This window comes from Oryctolagus cuniculus, chromosome 2 (genome assembly GCF_964237555.1).
Source record: "Oryctolagus cuniculus chromosome 2, mOryCun1.1, whole genome shotgun sequence".
In the NCBI taxonomy this organism is placed as follows: domain Eukaryota; kingdom Metazoa; phylum Chordata; class Mammalia; order Lagomorpha; family Leporidae; genus Oryctolagus; species Oryctolagus cuniculus.
This window is the reverse complement of record NC_091433.1, coordinates 34,639,478-34,657,233: the sequence shown is the minus strand read 5'-3', so window position 1 is coordinate 34,657,233 and position 17,756 is coordinate 34,639,478. Positions and strand designations below refer to the sequence as shown.

The 17,756-nt window shown below is 50.9% G+C and overlaps 1 protein-coding gene across 22 annotated transcripts in view; it reads left to right on the top strand.

Moving 5' to 3' along the window:
- The window catches only part of APBB2 (amyloid beta precursor protein binding family B member 2), a 397,255-nt gene that overhangs the window by 295,338 nt on the left and 84,161 nt on the right, over positions 1-17,756 (top strand). For 10 of the 22 annotated variants that reach the window (XM_070068136.1, XM_051830938.2, XM_051830915.2 and 7 more), the window contains 4 exons: positions 7,113-7,321; positions 15,674-15,736; positions 16,114-16,199; positions 16,293-16,353. In XM_070068136.1, coding sequence (XP_069924237.1) covers positions 7,113-7,321; positions 15,674-15,736; positions 16,114-16,199; positions 16,293-16,353 — 419 coding nt within the window. The remainder of the gene's footprint in view (positions 1-7,112; positions 7,322-15,673; positions 15,737-16,113; positions 16,200-16,292; positions 16,354-17,756) is intronic. The other 12 variants (XM_051830928.2, XM_051830967.2, XM_051830954.2 and 9 more) reach the window with 3 other exon arrangements.

Genomic DNA, 17,756 nt, shown 5'->3' with positions numbered 1-17,756 from the left:
GAAAAGTGTCAGGAAATAAATTCACACTGCCAAGACAATTAGTGTCTTCTTACCGTTGTTAAAAAAAAATGCTACTGTAATAAAGCTCAGGTGCTGGTGCTGTGATGTAGTAGGTTAAGCCTCCGCCTGTGACACTGGCATCCCATGTAGGCACCGGTTTGAGTCCCAGCTGCTCTACTTCTGATCCAGCTCCCTGCTAATATGCCTGGGAAAGCAGCAAAGGATGGCCCAAGTGCTTGGGCCCCTGCACCCACATGGGAGACCCAGAAGAAACTCTTGGCTCTTGGCTTTGGGTTGGCCCAGCTCCAGCCATTGCAGCCATTTGGGGATTGAACCAGTGGATGGAAGATCTCTCTCTCCCTCTCTGTCTCTCCTTCCCTTTCTGAAACTCTGTCTCTCAAATAAATAAATAAATATTAAAAATAAAAAAAAGAAGCAGAAAGCTCAACTGAGTACACAGTGTCCTTCTTCTAAGACTATAATAGACATACCAGGGTCTAAATTATGTCTTGCAAACTATGATCAAGAAATACAAGGGACCTTGGACTGTTGGGGGGGGGGGGGCGGTACTGCCCTGTGATAGGCAAAGGGGTTAGGATTCTGGGGGCTCACAGGTGCTGGACGCTTTGCAGCGGGTCCTTTGTCACTGTAGTCAGTGTTTCTGCTGGTTACTTTAGCTCAGGAGTTGCACATGCACATCTAAGCAGCGTCTGTGTACTGCTTGGAACCCTCAGCGAACAGCAGTGTAATTCACTAATGAGACCCAGAGTGCTATCTGCAGGCTGCCGTCTTCAGTGGTTGGTGATGCAGCTGGAAGAAATGAGGAATCTTGTTTGCTGGATTCTGACAATGAAGCTCTGAGTCCAGGCAAATAAAGGAACTAAGCAGTGAGTCAGGAAAGAGGAGAGAGAAGCAAGGAGGCGGGCTGCCGTGAGGTCAGAGGAGAGCTGTAAGGCAAAGTCCTAGTAGTTTGTGTCGAAGCATCCGTCATGAATAACATTATTCCAAAGAGTGGCCAGCAGCAGCTACTGCCGCTGAGACGTTGGGAAGGGAAGAAATATTGTCTTCAAGAATGGGAGCTGGCCGGCGCCGCAGCTCACTAAGCTAATCCTCCGCCTGCGGCGCTGGCACCCCAGGTTCCAGTCCTGGTTGGGGTGCCGGATTCTGTCTCGGTTGCTCCTCTTCCAGTCCAGCTCTCTGCTGTGGCCCAGGAAGGCAGTGGAGGATGGCCCAAGTACTTGGGTCCTGCACCTGCATAGGAGACCAGGAGGAAGCACCTGGCTCCTGGCTTCGGATCAGCGCAGCGCGCCAGCCGTAGCAGCCATTTGGGGGGTGAACCAACGGAAGGAAGATCTTTCTCTCTGTCTCTCTCTCTAACTCTGCCTGTAAAAAAAAAAAAAAAAAATGGGGGCGTTGTGTACGTTTTTCTCCTGCCACCTGAGACCTTACATTTTCCTTTGCATTCAGCTGAGTCCTTAGCCACAAAGGGTGACCTCTCTGAACCTTAGCATAGACCTCCCGCCCCACTTGTGATGGCATAGCGGGCTTTTTCCTGCCGCATCTCCTTTGCACTTGCTGCCCCCTCTGCCAGAGATGCTGTTCTCTTGTCTCTTCCCAAGGTTGGCCCCTTGCCCTGGCTTAGGTAGACCTCGGTCCCTCTGAGACCACCCCATCCTCAGATACAGCTGATCACATCACCCTGTTTGCCTCCTACTCATGTATCCCCAGCCTCTACACAATACTTCTCATTTATAGGCAGACCTTCATGCAGAACGAATGAGTGATCAAATATACAAGTGGTCCCCGATTTACAGCCCAGCTTAGAATATGTTAACTTTACAGTGGTGTGAAATAGTACACAGTCAGTAGAAACATCCTTGGAATTTTTTTAAAAAGATTTACTTATGTATTTGAAAGGCAGAGTTACAGAGGAAAGAGAGACAGAGATATTCCGTCTGCTACTTTACTCTCCAGATGGCCATAACAGCCTGTGCTGGGCCAGACAGAAGCCAGGAACTTCATCCAGGTCTCCCACGTGGATGGCAGGGGCCCAAACACTTGGGCCATCCTCTGCTGTTTTTCCTAGGCACATTAGCAGGGAGCTGGATAGGAGGTAGAGCAGCCGAGACTTGAACTTGTGCCCATATAGGATGCCAGTACTGCAGGTGGTGGCTTTACCTGCTGTGCCACAGCGCCGGCGCCGAACCTTTGAATCTTGAGCTGTGAGCTTTTCCCCAGGCTAGGGAGTCACAGAACCATCATCTCTTAGGGTCCTGAGCAGCGGCATGAGCCACAGCTCATAGTCAGCCCCGTTGCTGGGCTGTGATGTGGACACCGGGTGCGGCAGCTCTGCTTCGGCCTCACTCTGCTACGTTCAGTTTATGGTGGACTGCTCAGGACATGGTCCTCCGGAAGCCAGAGAGCATCTGTTCACTGCAGACCTTTTATTCAGCGGGGCTGGCGGTTAGATGGAGTTTGCATCCCTAGGCCAGAAACCAGAATGCCTCGGGCCTCTTAGAAACACAGACACCTGGCCCGCCCCAGGCCTGCCGAGCCAGCTGTGTTGTCACAGGCCCACGGGTGACCGCCGTGCTTCAGAACCACCGTCTGCGCCACCGTGCAGGACCCCGTCTGCGGCGATGCTCTCCGCACCCCCTGCTCCGAGACCATTCCCCGCCCAGAGCAGACCACCTGTCGCATGAAGTCACCTGCCTTCCCTTTCCTCTCAGCCCCCGCTGCCACACCCAAAGCACAGGGCACACAGTGCTAAGGAACGAAGCGAGTGCATTGCCCTCAGGGAAATCTGTCGCACTCCACGGTACAGACTTTGCAGAAGCAGGATCCCAACTCCCCATTCCTCCTACCTCTGCCCTCAGCAGCGAAAGCTCCAGCCTGGGCAAGTGCTCGTGTGTTTGCCTTTGGCCCTGGGGTTCCTGCCTGAGAGCCTGGGGACGGGGTGACTGGAGGCCTCCTGCCTGGCACGCCAGCCCTGCCTAGGAGCTAGTCCCTTGCAAAGAAGCCAGGGTGGAGCCCGGCGCTGCGCTCTGGCCCCGGGGGTGGCTCGCTTGCTGCTCACAGATGGGCTCCTTGTTCCCACGCCAAGTGTTGCTCTTGGCCCAAGAGGCGTCCAGCACAGGCGTCTGTGGGGCTTTCCGCCTGGCTATTTTTACTCTCTGACTTCAGGCCCTGCTTCCTGTTTCATCCCAAAAGAACAAAAAACACAAACAGCCAGGGGCTGCAGATCCCCTGGGCATGGACACCTGTGGCTTTAACTCCCAGCGCTGGCACATTCGCATCCGTGTCCACACGTGCAGGTGCCTTCAGCAGCAGGCAGCGGTGGCTACAGACTGGGGACAACTCCAGCGCAGGACCCTGCTCGGGGAGGGCAAGGAGGAACCCAGTGTTTGGGCTTGGCTGTGGGTGGGACCGGATCTCTCTGGCATCTGCTGGGGGATTTCTTGGATGCACCAGCTTTGGGCCCGCCTGGATTCACTGGTGCAGAACTGGGAGAAAAGCCTGTGAAGGGAGACCCTGCCTCACGTGGGCACCTGTGCTCAGGACCAGTCTCCTTGGGAGCTGTCTTGGAGCCGTCACTCGCTGGTTTGACTGGCTCGGGTCGGCTGCTCGTCTCACAGTCTCACAGTCTCGGCCTAACAGCCACTGTTTTGTATTTATTCCATTTAGTTGACTGTTTTCTCTATATTCATCTTCAGCTCTCCCCCAAGCTGTCCATATGGACTTTTCACAGGGTACTTTTCACGGTACCCAGGTGGGTACTGTTAGCATCCTTGTTTTCCAGATAAGCATCTGAAGCCCAAAACAACTGGGGGACTTGACTGAGGTCACCCATGCAGGGAGGCCACACGTCCGCTGTCCAGGCCGGGCTGAGTGATGCCATTACTCCCCTCTGCACTGGCGCCACCAGAAGTCCTGAGTGAATCCCTTCTTCTTGTTTGGATTGTGTCTGCAGGTGTTGAGGAAGCCTTGTCCTGACCCCCTTTCTGTGCTGTCTCTTTTTAGAAAACAATGGGAAGTTTTGATCTCAAGATTCCACTGAAGCATTTCTTTAAGCTGTGAAAAACAAAATACAGAAACACTCAAGAATGTAAATGTGCAATTTAAGACCTCATTTTAAAGAGAATGTCTGTGTCACCACCAGCTAAGTGAAGAAATCAAGCATTTCTAACGTAGAACCCTTGACACACACTCTCTGATCCTACCACCACTCTCCCCTTCTCAGGCATTCCTCATCCTGTTTTTTTGTTTTAAAGGGATTTATGTATTTATTTGAAAGGCAGGGTGACACAGAGACAGAGATTTTCTATCTGCTGTTTCATTCCCCAAATACCCACAATAGCCAGGGCTGGGCCAGGCCAAAACCAGGAGCTAAGAACTCCATCCTGGTTTTTCACATGGGTGGCAGGGTCCTATGTACTTGGGCCATCTTTTGCTGCTTTCCCAGGTGCATTAGCAGGGAACTGGATCAAAACTGGGACTGAAACCAGCACTCTGATATGGGATATAGGTGTCCCAGTGATGAAGGAAGAAAGGGAGGGAGGGAGGGGTGGGGTGGGAGAGGCAGGGAGGAAAGCAGAATGAATAAACCAGGAGAAGTGAATGAATGAACTGGGTCTTCCAAAGGTGGGAATTGAAACATGGCACTTAGCAAAGGAGGACTTCTTTAAAAAACTCAGTTCTGTGCAACACCGTGAATCAGGACTGCTTGCATTTCTCTGGGACCAACATATACTTTCGTTGATAGTGTGGATGAATGTCTGCATGGATGGAAAGAAATACCATCAACCAACCAGCAGGTTCCACATCTGTGAGTTCAGCCACCAGCCAGTCAACAATAATTTTTTTTTAAATGCATCTCTACTGAACATGTCCCTGTGTCCATCCATCAGGTGTTACTGAGCACCTGCTGTGTGAGGAGTTGGAAATATGATGAAGAATGAGGCAGACATGAAGGCTGCCTGGGCTCACAGGTCTTCCTTCCTGTAAACCAGTGGGAGGTGAAGTGGAAGGGTTCTATAAGTGGTTCTAAAAGTGATTCTGGAACTGTTCATAATATTGAAGATGTGGCCGCTACCCTTCTTCCATCATCATGGTCTTCCTATTTTTTTTTTAAAGATATATTTGTTTATTTGAAAGCCAAAGCCACACAGAGAAAGGGGAGGCAGAGAGAGAGACAGAGGTCTTCCATCCGCAGTTTCATTCCCCAATTGGCTGCAGCGGCCAGAGCTGCACCAATCCGAAGCCAGGAACCAGGAGCTTTCTCCAGGTCTCCCACGCAGGTGCAGGGGCCTAAGGACCCAGGCCATCTTCCATTACTTTCCCAGGCCATAGCAGAGAGTTGAATCAGAAGTGGAGCAGCCAGGTCTTGAACTGGCACCCTTATGGGATGCCGGCGCTTCAGGCAAGGGTGTTAACCCGCTGTGCCACAGCACTGGCCCCTGTCTTCCTATTTTTAACAACAGAGCAAACCCCTGCTTTCATTTTATTCCAATAAAGTAGCAGCACAAATTTGGAAGATAAACTAGATAAAAATGAGGTGGGTTTGGTTAGAGGTAGAACAGCCCAGTTCCTGCTGTCTAGGGCAAAGGCTCTTTCCTGCTGCTGCCTTCGAGCCACTGACCGGGTTCTATACCCCTGGTCTGATATGACTTTCTATTCCACTAGTGTCTGTAGCTGTTCTTATGTGCAATGCCCTGGTGGAAGACAGTGGGAAACACAGGTACCCATAATGGTGACCGGCAGCCTCTTTGTACCCTTTAAGCTTCTAACCCCAGAGCTTCTTGTCTAGGAGCCACCTGCATGGACGGAGGGAGCCTACCAGCTAAGGTTGTGTCCAGCTGGATCTGAGTTGTTTCTGCAGATGTGGGTTAAGTTGGAATTGCATAATCATGCCTCATTTCCTGTGCGGGAGAGGGGGTTTCCGGCACAGTCTGAGACAGGTGCAGTTTTGTCTCTGGCGGACGTGAATGAGGAAGGTGAGTGCATCACTGTGCTGCAGTTCTTGCTGGCTTCTCTCTTTGGTTTCTCTTTCCCTTGTTGTGGCTCTAACGGCCTCAGTGATAGCATGACGTCATGGTCTTTGCTCAAAGCAAGGCCTGCACAGTCCGACTTGAATTGCAGAAGAGCCCTCTGGCCTCTTGTGTGTACCCACATAGAAGAGGCCCTGATGCTTAGAGTGCAGTGACCATCAGGTTGGAGCTCCATCTGCCCTGCTGTGCTGGATCCTCCCTTAGGCCTCCATCACTCGAACTCCTCCTTCTGCTTCCTCTCTTCTCTCGGGTCCAGCACGTTCATCCATTGCACATCCAGTTCAAAGACCAAGAATGAAATTTGCAAAAGCAAATAGTTACTCAGCAAACAGACAAGATACTGGTACAGGGCAGATGTGGCTGGCACAGTGCTGTGGATGTGTTTTATTTGACCACCTCAGCATTTAAAAAATTATTCTTTGACTTTGTAGTTCTAGGTGTTCTCCCATTTGCCACCGTCCCCGCCATTCTCTATTCTCTCTCACACCTTTCATGTGTTTATATTACTGGCCTGTCTTTAGGGTTGAAATCCAAGGGTTTTCTTGTATACTTTTCTTGAAAATCTTGAATGCAAGTTGGAATTCTGGAGTGTTACAAAGGACACTGCTACTTTGTTGATGTTTACAATTAAATGGGAAGCGTTGTTAAAATGTGTGAAAGATGTAAATGCTACTCACGTACAGAAAGCAGGTGAGCCAAGAGTTACACTCACAGGGAGTGCTGTGTAACACCATCCAAAGAGATCGAGTGGATTCTGCGTGGAACATGCATTTTACTAGCTTACCGACTGACAAAGAGATCGAGTCGATTCTGCGTGGAATGTGCATTTTGCTTGCATAGTTGTGTGGTCTTAATGGCGCTCACCTTGTCCACAGGTTTCTTGAAGCTGTAGGAAGATGTGATAACGAGGCCTTTACGCCCTTATTCTCAGGCATCAACCTGTCTTCTCTAGTCCTTTGGCCTAGGGATGCGTCTGCCCATGGAGTTCACCCGACCAGGGGGACTGAAGTCAGAAGGCTCTTGTTGTCTTACAATAAAACCCTCTTTCATTTTTCCATTTCCCAGCAGATATATGGAGTGACCACTCGTTTCAGACCGACCCGGATTTACCGCCCGGCTGGAAGAGAATCAATGACATCGCTGGGACCTACTACTGGCACATCCCCACAGGAACCACGCAGTGGGAGCGGCCTGTCTCCGTGCCGGCCGACCTTCAGGGCTCACGCAAAGGCTCTCTTAGTTCTGTAACGCCATCTCCCACCCCAGAGAACGAGGTAAAACCCCAGGGCCTCCCTCCTGGCGTAGTACTGAGTGAATGTAACTTGTGGTTTCTCTAGACAGCTGCTTCTGCCCCAGCAGGTCATGGAGGTAAGCGTTTTGGTTACCTTGCATGTTGCATTTGCAGTCCCAGTAGTGCTTCCTCCTCCCAGTAAGCAGTGTTAGTATCCATCTTCCAGGGGTGTTTTCATTTTTTAATGACTTTGTGTGTCTTGAAACACCGTTCCAGGTTCAGAGAGCAGGAGGGGCTGATTAATGAGAAGTGGTTAGGTCTCCCTGGGGCTCCGTGATGCGGTATTTCACTCTGCAGGTGCCACTGCGTGGTGCTGGCTACATGAAATATTTACACTCAGCCATGTTCTAATTGCTGCACAGCCTGTGAGCCCTGGGTTCCTCTGTGAGTAGGGAGATGATGTCTGCAAGGATGACCCTCGAGAGCCCTTAAATGTGTAATTTCTATTTTTAAAAAATCTGTTGATTTAGCAGAAGTGACACTATTTTAGAAATAATTAGCAGCATATTTTTCTACTGTCCCTGAGAAAGGAAGGTCTGGATGTGTAAACAAAGAATTGAGCCCTTTAACAGTGCCACTGTGGTATTTATTAATAGGGAGAGTCCAGCAACGAGGCTTTGTGAGTTCTGATAACCAGACAGTCACAGGAATTACAGTTGGAAAAGGTCTCTCTTGTTTGGAGAGCAGTGGTTCTGTCCCGGACACCCAGGCATTTCTACCTTGGTCCTAGCCTGGTCTGCTCCATGAAACGAGCCCGTATTCTTGAACTTGGAGCACACACTGGGCATTTGCTGTGCACCTCTTACCTGGGAGCTTCCTCTCTGTTTACATTTGTCATCACCCTGCGTGTCTTCTGAAGCGGATGGCGTCTTGTGTCCTGAATCTTTGATTTTGGGTGTTCCTGGGTTCTCCTGGGGTGGGGGTGGGGGGCTGGTGAGACCTGTGTCCTAGTCACACTCCTGCTGTCCCCAGGCCCCCACATCTCATTCACCCAGCCCAGTCCTCTGATTCGCCCTCATGGAAGTGATGGGTGGGGCGAGCTACACTGCAGCTGGGGGGGTGGGGGACTCGGTTGGTCAGTGCTTTGCCCTGCTCATCACGCACAGGCTTAGCACTGTTGAGCCATGCAGGCTAGCCCTGCCTACCCCCAGGCAATTTAGGTAGCTTTTCATGGATGCATAATTCTCCACCGTCTGCCCAGTTCCCAACCATTATTTATTCACCTAGCGTTAGGTGTGCTGGGGGATGAGGATGAACCAGCATAACCTCAGCCCTCCAGGAGCTGGGCCTGAAGGGGCTTCCACTGCCTATCACAGCCCAATGCATCCGGGATTCCTCCCTGTGCCCTAGGGGGGACTCTTAGAACTGGAGCCAGCCAGGACCAGCCCCTGCGCTCACCAAGGCTCAGCCGTGCTCCACCTTCCCCACCTACATACACATCTCTGGCAGGATCTCTTTCTCCCTACCTGAATCCTTTAACCATCTGCAGCAATGCCTGACTTCCCAGACAGTGCCAGGGCAGGGAGGGATCAGCTGCAGCCGTGAGTGACAGACAAGGAAACTGAGGCACAGAACTCACAGCCCTGGAATCCTAGAGTTCCAGCCCAGAGTTCCCCTTGCTTGGCTCCCCGGGCTTTGTGTCCTCAGCCTCATTGTCCCGGAGGTGAGGCGGTCAGACCAGTCCTGAGACACGGCCCGAGTGTTCTGGTGTGTTCCTTGAGTCTCATGTCCTCTGTACTGGGGGGAAGTGAAGTCCTTAAAGTCCATGTGCTGGGGTCGACACACAGGTTGGGTGGGATCCAGGGAGGATGCACCGAGACCCCTGCAGCTCCTGTCTGCTTCCCTGTGGTCTGTAGCAAGTATTGGAAAGAAGGCAGCACAACAGGGCAGCTGGTGTGGGTCCAAGGGTCCAGGGGCGACTTCCTCTCCAGCCTCTGGGCCTCCTCCTGGTGCCCACTGCTGCCCATTCTTCCCCTCGACACCCGTCCCGTCCACCACTCAGAGCCGCGTCCTAGGCTCATAGAGAGGCTCACCCTCTCTCTTCCCCTCCTGTAGCTCTGGGTTCCCCTCATGCAGCCCCCGCCCAGCCCCTTGCCACTCCTGCTGGCTATTGTGGCTTTCCCAGACCTCATTTCATTGGGTCCTCCCAAGACTGCCAACCAGAGAAGGCAGCTGTTGTGTTCCTGGTCCAAGAACAGAACTCCCGAGCCACATGTGCTGGGTAGCTGTGCAGCAGGTGTTGCTTCTGGGGCCTGGGCTCTGCCCCTGAGACGCCACGGTTTCTCCCTTGTCTTCGTTCCATTCCTGTCTTTAGCTGCTAACCCACGATCTTACCCCGCCATGGAACTTGGTTAATGGATGCGTGATTTTAGACATTTCAAAGAGAGTCAGCTCCAGCACTTTAGTAGACCAGTAGGATGAGTGCTGTTCCGGTCAGCCTCTCCATTCACTGCCTTAGGCCATCTGTTAAGTCAGAGAACCAAGCAGATTTAGAAGGCAATGAATTAGAATCATCCAGGCACTGGGACAAGTAGGGAGAGAGGAGTGAGAGAGCTGGGGAAAAGATGCAACCTGCCACCTACTGGGACACGGCGACCCTGACATGGATGTTCAACCAGAGACACAGAGTCTTCAAGTATTTACAGCCCCAGGCTTGTGCCTTGTCCCAAGACCTCCCATCGACCACGTGTGTACCTGCCGCTAACGTTACCAGTCCCGTGTGACATTGGACAACACTGAGATAGGTGAAGGAACTTGTGCAAGGGTGTTGCTGAATAACCCCCAAACTACTTGGAGGCTATGGAACCCCCAAACCTGGGTCCCCTCGCCCAACCCGCAGAAAGCCAGTCGCTGACATTAGGACAGGGGAAGGAAGGAGGTGTTCATTGCAGAGCAAGGAGCCGGCAGCTGCAGCATAATTTCCTGGCTCCCCGAGGAGTGAGGGGTGAAGGGTCTTGTTGTGTATATATTGAAATCAGGGCTGAGAGGTGCATGAGCAGCTTGTGTCCAAGTTGCTGATTGGTCAGTGGTGCTCATGACTTTCCTTTGATTGGTCAGTGATGCTGTGCTCTTTATGGGATTTTTGATGGCCAGTGGGCTCCATTTGGTCCGGGGGGGTTACCTGTACGTGGTAATTACTTTCTGCCCCAGGCCTGAAATTTCCCTACCCAGAATTAGAATTCCCCTAAACAAACCCCTCGGGACAGTAGTAGCCAACAATGTGTTACTGCTGTAGCCATTGAGTCCAGTGGTTAGAACTTTGTAGGGCCAGCTGTACTGCTCCATCAATGCAGTGGATTCCTTTTGGTAAAGGACGGGCAAGGACTCCTCGGGGGAAGGGAAACAGGGGAGAGGCTGGGTCCTCGCTTTCCCTACAGGTGTCCGGTCCCAGTCATCCGTGGTCAAGCTTGCATTCGGGTCTGTTGATGCCTACTGCTGCCCCAGGCCTTCAGTATTGTATGAAAGAGGAGTTGGAGACCCCCAGGTCTCTGCATCTCTTTGTGTCCCACTCAAAGCCTTCTAGAGAATGACTTCTCTCAATGACTTTGACTCGATTCTAATAACAATTAGAAATGATTATTCCTCTAACACCATTTCTTTGATCCCTAAATAGAATCTTTTTCAACTAATTTTGAAACATGAGATAAAGCAAAATGTTAAGAGAACGAGGAAACTCGTACCATGCCGAGTTGGAAATGCATATTTTACTCAGCTTTTTCCTGAACTGCCTTAAAAAAAAATCAGATAGATAAGTGCCAAATCCGTTGATTTCACGAAAGTTGAGGATGGAAGGCTTCCTTGCAGTTTGAAGATTTTACATTGCACATTCCAAAGTTCACTCAGGAAGTGCGAAGCTCGAGGGATAATATTTCCACTGCACTTGCCAGAGGGATTTCTCAGAGTTTATAAACTGCCCAGGAAGCATTTGCTGCTGCAACTTGGCTCAGAGCACTCCCTCCCCTCCCCACCCCCTACCATCTATTTGCTCCAAATCACTCGGATGTTGGATTTCAGACAGAAGAGAGAGCCACACAACGTACTTTTATGAATAAGCATTGGCCCATAACCAGGTCTGTCTGAATCTTTCCGGTGAAAGGTTTCCCTGGGAAGATGGAGTTGAAGCCGAGGAGACAGATGGAGTCACACCTGCCATCTCTTCGGGGTCTGTCTGTAAATCAGTGTCCTTGCTTCTGAACTGCTGGCTCCCGGGTCGTGTTAGGATCTAGGGGTGGCTGTGTGCACTTAGAAATGAGATACCATGAAAGGGCCGTCCGGCCCTCGTTCTGCAGGGACTTCTTGACCCAGTCTAGTCATCAGAGCTGCACAGAACCTTGGAGCAGGGCCTAGCCAGTACTGGAGCGGGCACTCCTCAGCCTGGGGGCTGAGGGCTGTGGCCAGGAGGGGACGATTCCTTGGCCACGGAGCCAGGTGCTCTAGGGCAGGCCTGGGAACCTGCCTTTATGTGTGCGTCCATGGGAGCTGATGCCAAGCGAGGGGCTCAGGCAGGCCTCTGGGGAGCCATGGCCCCTATTTTGATTCTGATGTCACTTCTGCTGACATTCTTGGGCCTCACCCCAGTGTCTTCTGGGAACCACTGTGCTCACCTCTGTGCTTTGAAAGCCCTGTATCAGTCCCTTCCTTTAGCAGTAGCATGACTCAGAGTCCCTGCAGCAGGCTCCTTGGGGTCGGGGCCTGGTCCCCTCGTCTTGTGTCCCCAGCACCTTGCACTGTTGCACATAGGTGGTGAAGTTCAGGTAACATTTGCCGAATGAAGCTGCTGGTGGACTTGCTCCAGCGGCAAAGCCGGCACTGCAGCCCAGGGCCCCTGAGCCCCTCTGGAGTGTGGATTCTACATGAGCTGCTGCTCACAGTCACACATGTGCTGCACGAGTTTGTGTCCCTCTGATTAGCTTGATTTTTTTTTTTAACGTCTCTGGATTGTGTTTGCTGTAATTCTGTACACATCTGGTAGTGTGTGTCCACCGCAGCGCACCTGGACGTCCTGATTCGGCTCCTTCTGATCTTTTTGTTTCCTAATCTGAAAATATCTTTAAAACAAAAACCATTGTTTTTCTTCAGTTAATAAAGTAAAAAGGACCACACTGACGGGTAAGTTCCCAGAGTGCTCAGTTCTTTGGGGACAAGTTTACCAAAACGATCTTGAACTTGACAGAGCTCGTGTTGAGAAACCAAGTTCGAGGTTTTTTTATTTTTTAATCTCTTAATCCCCTTTCATACAAACTTTCCAACATCCCCCCGCCCTCCCCGCCACATAGTAGGAGCACACTCAGTTGTCAGGGTTGAATTATTGGATTCCCGCAGTGGGTCCACCTTCCATGGCTTCTGTGTGGTGCTGCAGGGTCATGACAAGTGCCGTGCTCACCCGCTCTGCCTCTGAGGAGCCAAGACTCAGGTTCTCTCCCAGAACTGAATGGGAGTCACCATTTCCAAAGTCAGGGGTGCTGCCCCCTGGGCACGGTCAGGACAGCACCAGGAGAGTGAGAACCCAGACCTGGCAGCAGAGATCACGTGGCCGTGCAAGGCTTTAGGCATGTTGGCCGGAAGTTGGGAGGTTATTGCTCATGGAAGATGGGCTGTGCCTGCCCTCCGTTACCTTCGACCATCTTTGAGCGTTGCCTTCCCGGGGGCATCTGGCTGCACCTGGCTCTTGGTCTTTTGCTGTCTTTCTCTTCCTTCATCTCTCCCAGCCCTACCACTCAGGCTACAGACTTCCTGTTGGACCAAAGAATCTATGTTGGGTTTTTTAAAAAATGTATTAGGTAAAATTATTAGCTAAATGTAGAAGACATTCTGTGTACTCAAAAGAATCAAATGAAGACATTACATAGTTCTTGCAATTTAAGACAAAGAGCTTTTGTACTTCATTGACCTTGATTTAAAAAAAAAAAGAAAAAAAAAAAACAAAGGAAAGTTGTATTCATTTAGAGGAAGCGTCTCACCTCTGATGTAAATGGATATTTTTAAATATAGGAAAGAGAAAAAAACCTCTGGCCCAGTCATAACATATATAATGCTACTTTCCATTTTCCTCACTTGAGCTGCATGCTGGAGTGTTTCTCTAGGCTGGCCCATGGTATTGTAAGTCCTTGTGAAATCTCTCTGTGGCGCCTTTGTTTATTTAATGCTGTAAAAGGTGATTGTTGGAAGTCTGCCAGTTGACTGGTGTCTCCATAGCATGCAGACTGGATTCAAATAGTCTTGGAGCTATCGTCAATTTTCACTTAACAAGCGCGCCTGTGTGCAAAAAGTAAATACATAAAAAATGTCAAAACCACACACACCTAGAGGGAACTGTTCCAGTTAAGTGCTGAGCTTTTCTGCGTATTTGTTTAGCAAATATTCTTTCACTCTCACCAGTCCCCACATACAGTGTCCCTTGAAGATCGCTTCTAAATTCAAATTCTTTCTGTAAGACACCTCTCCTTTTCCTTCTCTTTTTCTTTTAAATGTCTCCCTCCGCAAGAACACGTTTATCCTTGGTATCCTGGATTCATCCTTTGGTTTCCCTTTTCAAGTTTAATGTCAATAGAAAGCAAATATTACTCACATGTACCCAGTGAGGACGATTTTGGGGCCATGTCAGCCTATTTCCTTTTTTTCAAAAAAGATATTCTGGCTCAAAATTTTATTTTGCACTCGATATTTGATGTCCTTATCATGAGCCCTTCTGAGTACCCCTCCAGTGGTGGCTCTAAAACTTTAGGTGTCTGGCCCCTCGGAAAACATGAGAAAGGTGGGGCAGCTTTTCCCTGGGAAAACACACCTGTATCTCGTCTCGCCTCATTCTGTGGTTCGCAGCCTCCCCTGAGCCCGCAGGCTGACTCTCCCGAGTTAGTAATCTCCTCGGAGAGGAATGAACACTGCTTTGAGGCAAGAGTAAGAAGAGGTAAGGAGTTGGGTTTGGTTAGTGTTCATGCTTTTCTTTTTCCCCTCATTGAGAAACATTATTTTGAAAAAGAAATACATTGATCTAGATGCTTTCCATTTTACGACACTGCAGCCCAGGTGCCTACCCTCCAACCCAGTGCAAAGTGGCACCTGCCATGCTACATGGAAAGCTGCCCTCATTGTATCTTTCAGTATAGGACACACTTGAACTTCACTTCTGCTTTTCATGGCTTTACAGACTGTTTTAACATTTAGAGTAGAAATTATGGGCTGGCCAGTAGTCACTTCTCACTTTCAGAGATCTTCAGTTGAAAAGTGACTTAGTTGAAAAGGTTCCATTATTGCCTTGTTGCATACCAGGGAAAGAGTTTGACCTGATAAGTCCATGGGACAAATTGACATTTAGTCCTTGGGTTTTCTTCACATCATTTATATCTCCAAAACTAAAGTGAAAGATACTTGAGCATCAGAATCCATGGGATTCATTGCAGGACCCCAGTGGATACCAAAATCCTTGGGTACCCAGCGCCTTCTGTGAAGTGGTGTAGTATTTGGGCACACTAGCTCAGTAACAACACCTAATGTAATGTGAATGCTATGAAAATCATGAGCAGAGCAGGGGGCCGGGGGTACAGATTCAGGGCAGACGGTCTTCCCCTTTTGAGTACTTGGGGTGTGGAGGCCCTAGGTGCGGAAGGCTGACTCCATCACTCTGCACAGTAGGAGAGGCCTCTTCGTGCTCTGACCTGGAGGCTGGGGGTGTTTAGCTTTGAAGGCCTGTGGCTTGTGTCGTGCATGAGTCTACCCAGTGAGTGACGATGTCGTACTCTGTCCTGTATTACGTTCAGGGAATCGTGTGAAAAGGAAATGGAGATTTTGACGGCGTGGAGGCATTTACATTAGGTTGTTCTGAGCCGTTTTTGGTTAAGTTAAACTTCAGCAAGAAGTTGAGGTCTGTGTGCGCCCCTACCAGCCCTCTCTCCCCTTCATCCTCCTCCGCTCCTTTGACATGAAGAACACCTGACCCCCGTATCTTGCATTGTCCAGTCTCCAAGCCAGCACAGCGTCATCCCTCATTCTGCCCTACCCCCTGTGAACAGTGCAATGCGGTTAACAGCGGGGAGGGTTCCTGTGGCAGGAGGAATGCCGGGTGTTAGCATTTAGCAAGCAGCTTCCCATAAGGCTCAGCCAGTTGATTCCGGGAGTGATGTTCGGGGACTGATGTAGGTGCCCCATCTTGTGCCCTGCTTCGGTCAGAGGCAGTGAGCCTGAGGAGGTGCTGTTATTTTGTTCCCTAACCCATCCTGTGAATATTACTGCTAACAACAGTGTCTTGTGTTTTTTTTCTTTTTTTTTTTTTTTGTTTTCTTTTTCTTTTTCCTTAAAATCAATGTGCTTTTTCCTATGTGAATGATTATATGTCTAGAAACAGCCATGGAGTGATTTTGCTGTTCTGAATGGGGGAAAGATTAATAGTGACATTTGGAAGGCAAGTATATTGTCGGACCTGAGATCGTCTGTTTCCCTCTCTGCATGGCTGTGGCTCTGTGTTCTTTGTAAGCTCGTGCATTGTGCAGGCTCCGAGTGAGTGGGCTTCTTGCTGGGGGCATCCAGCTCACACTCTGGTGGCCTTTTCTGATGTCCCCCTTGGCGACTGCCTTCCAGCCGACCACGCCAGTTCCCTGTCTCCCGTGAGAGCGGGCGCTTGCACCCGGTCCGCTCCCAGCAGCCCCTGCATGCCTGTTGCCGCCTGAGCTCACATCCACTCTCCGCCTCTCGCTGGGAAGGCTTCTCGCCCCTTTGGTATTTGAGATGCCGGAAGGGCCCCTCCTGCGTTGCACGTTAACTGGCCCTGTCTTCCTCTAGGATTTGCACGCGGCCACCGTTCACCCAGACCCCAGCTTAAAAGAGTTTGAAGGAGCGACGCTACGCTATGCATCTTTGAAACTCAGGTAGGACATTCTAAGGCTGGTCCCTGCCCAGTGGCTTTGCACTGCTGGAGTCTGCGGTGGCATTCTAAGCCAGGTGTCTGTTTTTCTTTCCAGAAACGCCCCTCATTCTGACGACGATGATTCCTGTAGTATCAACAGTGACCCAGAAGCCAAGGTTTGTGAGATGAACGTACTCTCAGTGCCCAGGTTTCATTCTTGCATCAAAGTAATGACTTTGGAGAATGGCCCGGTTTTTACAAACTATCAACCTAGAGCCACTTATTAAGTAATTACCCCTTGATCTTCTCTCTTTCCTAATTAATCTCCTCGACACTTTAAGAAGATCTCTAGGCCGCGTTAGGTTTGGGGGGGATTTCTGTAACCAGCACGTCTCTGCCTGTGTGTCACTACATCAGTGCTTTGTGCAATGCAGTGAGACAGAATTTCTGTTCAAACGAGCGAGACCCCTCGCTTCTACCTGCGCCAGAGCAGCCGCACCCGTGCCGGGTGAAGCGATGTTGCATGCCTGCCACCAGCTCAGGTTGGAGTCAGAGGTGGGACGACGTCAGGCAAGGGCAGACTGGACTCCGTTTCGTTTCTGGCCTTGTGGTGGTGCTGGCAGGGCCAGTGATGGGCACGTGGCCAGTGCGGTTCTGCAGGGCCACACCTGGGCCGGGCCCTGTGCCTGGGGATTCCATGCCGGGGGAGGTTGGAATGCTCAGTCATCTTTGCCTTTGTCAGTCCTTGGTGTGCATGAGGGGTTGGTTCCAGGGTCCCCCAAGGATAGCAGCATCCACAGAGGCTCCAGACCCTTCTCTGAATGGTGCAGTGTTTGTGTATAACCTGTGCACGTCCTCCTGTATGCATCCCATCGTCTCTAATTGTCTAGAACCCCTAATGCCATGTAAGTGCAGTGTGAACAGTTCTTTTGCTGAATTCCTACAGTGTAGGGGATGAATGGCAGACCGAAGTCTGCACCCGTCAGGATGGACGCACCACATTTTAGAGTATTTCTGGCCCGCGATTGGTTGGTTACAGACCACAAGGATCTGGAAGGCAGCCCTGTTTGAGAAGTGAGGTCCAGAGGTCCCGGGGGACAACAGAGGCCACCCCCATGGCATTGGAGGCTTGGCTCGTGCAGTCCCACCACCTCCCTGGGACCCCCAACTTTGCACACCTCCCCATCTCTGCCCTTACGCAGGGATTCTCACAGCCTCCTGCCTACTGGGCATGAGTACAGGGAAGCGAGGGGTCAGGCACCCGTGCCCCATGGTGCCTCCGACCTGGGTGTGGGAGCAGTCAGCCCAGCCTGAGCCAGAGGCACTCTGTTGTGTTCAAAGCAGGTGCCTGGGGGAGTCCCACCCCCGCCTAGCTAGCAGACACTGTGGGTCACCCGTCTGCCCTGGGTTGTGGTCCTGGGCCCACAGGAATGGGGAATTCCTGGCTTGATTTCTTTGCCCCTGCCTGACACAGGATGTGTTGGCCTGGCAGCTGGTGGGAGAGGGAATCCCGGAAGCCAGTGGTTGGTGTGGGCACCAGGACCTGGGATCCCCGTGCCTGAGGCAGCATGACACAAAA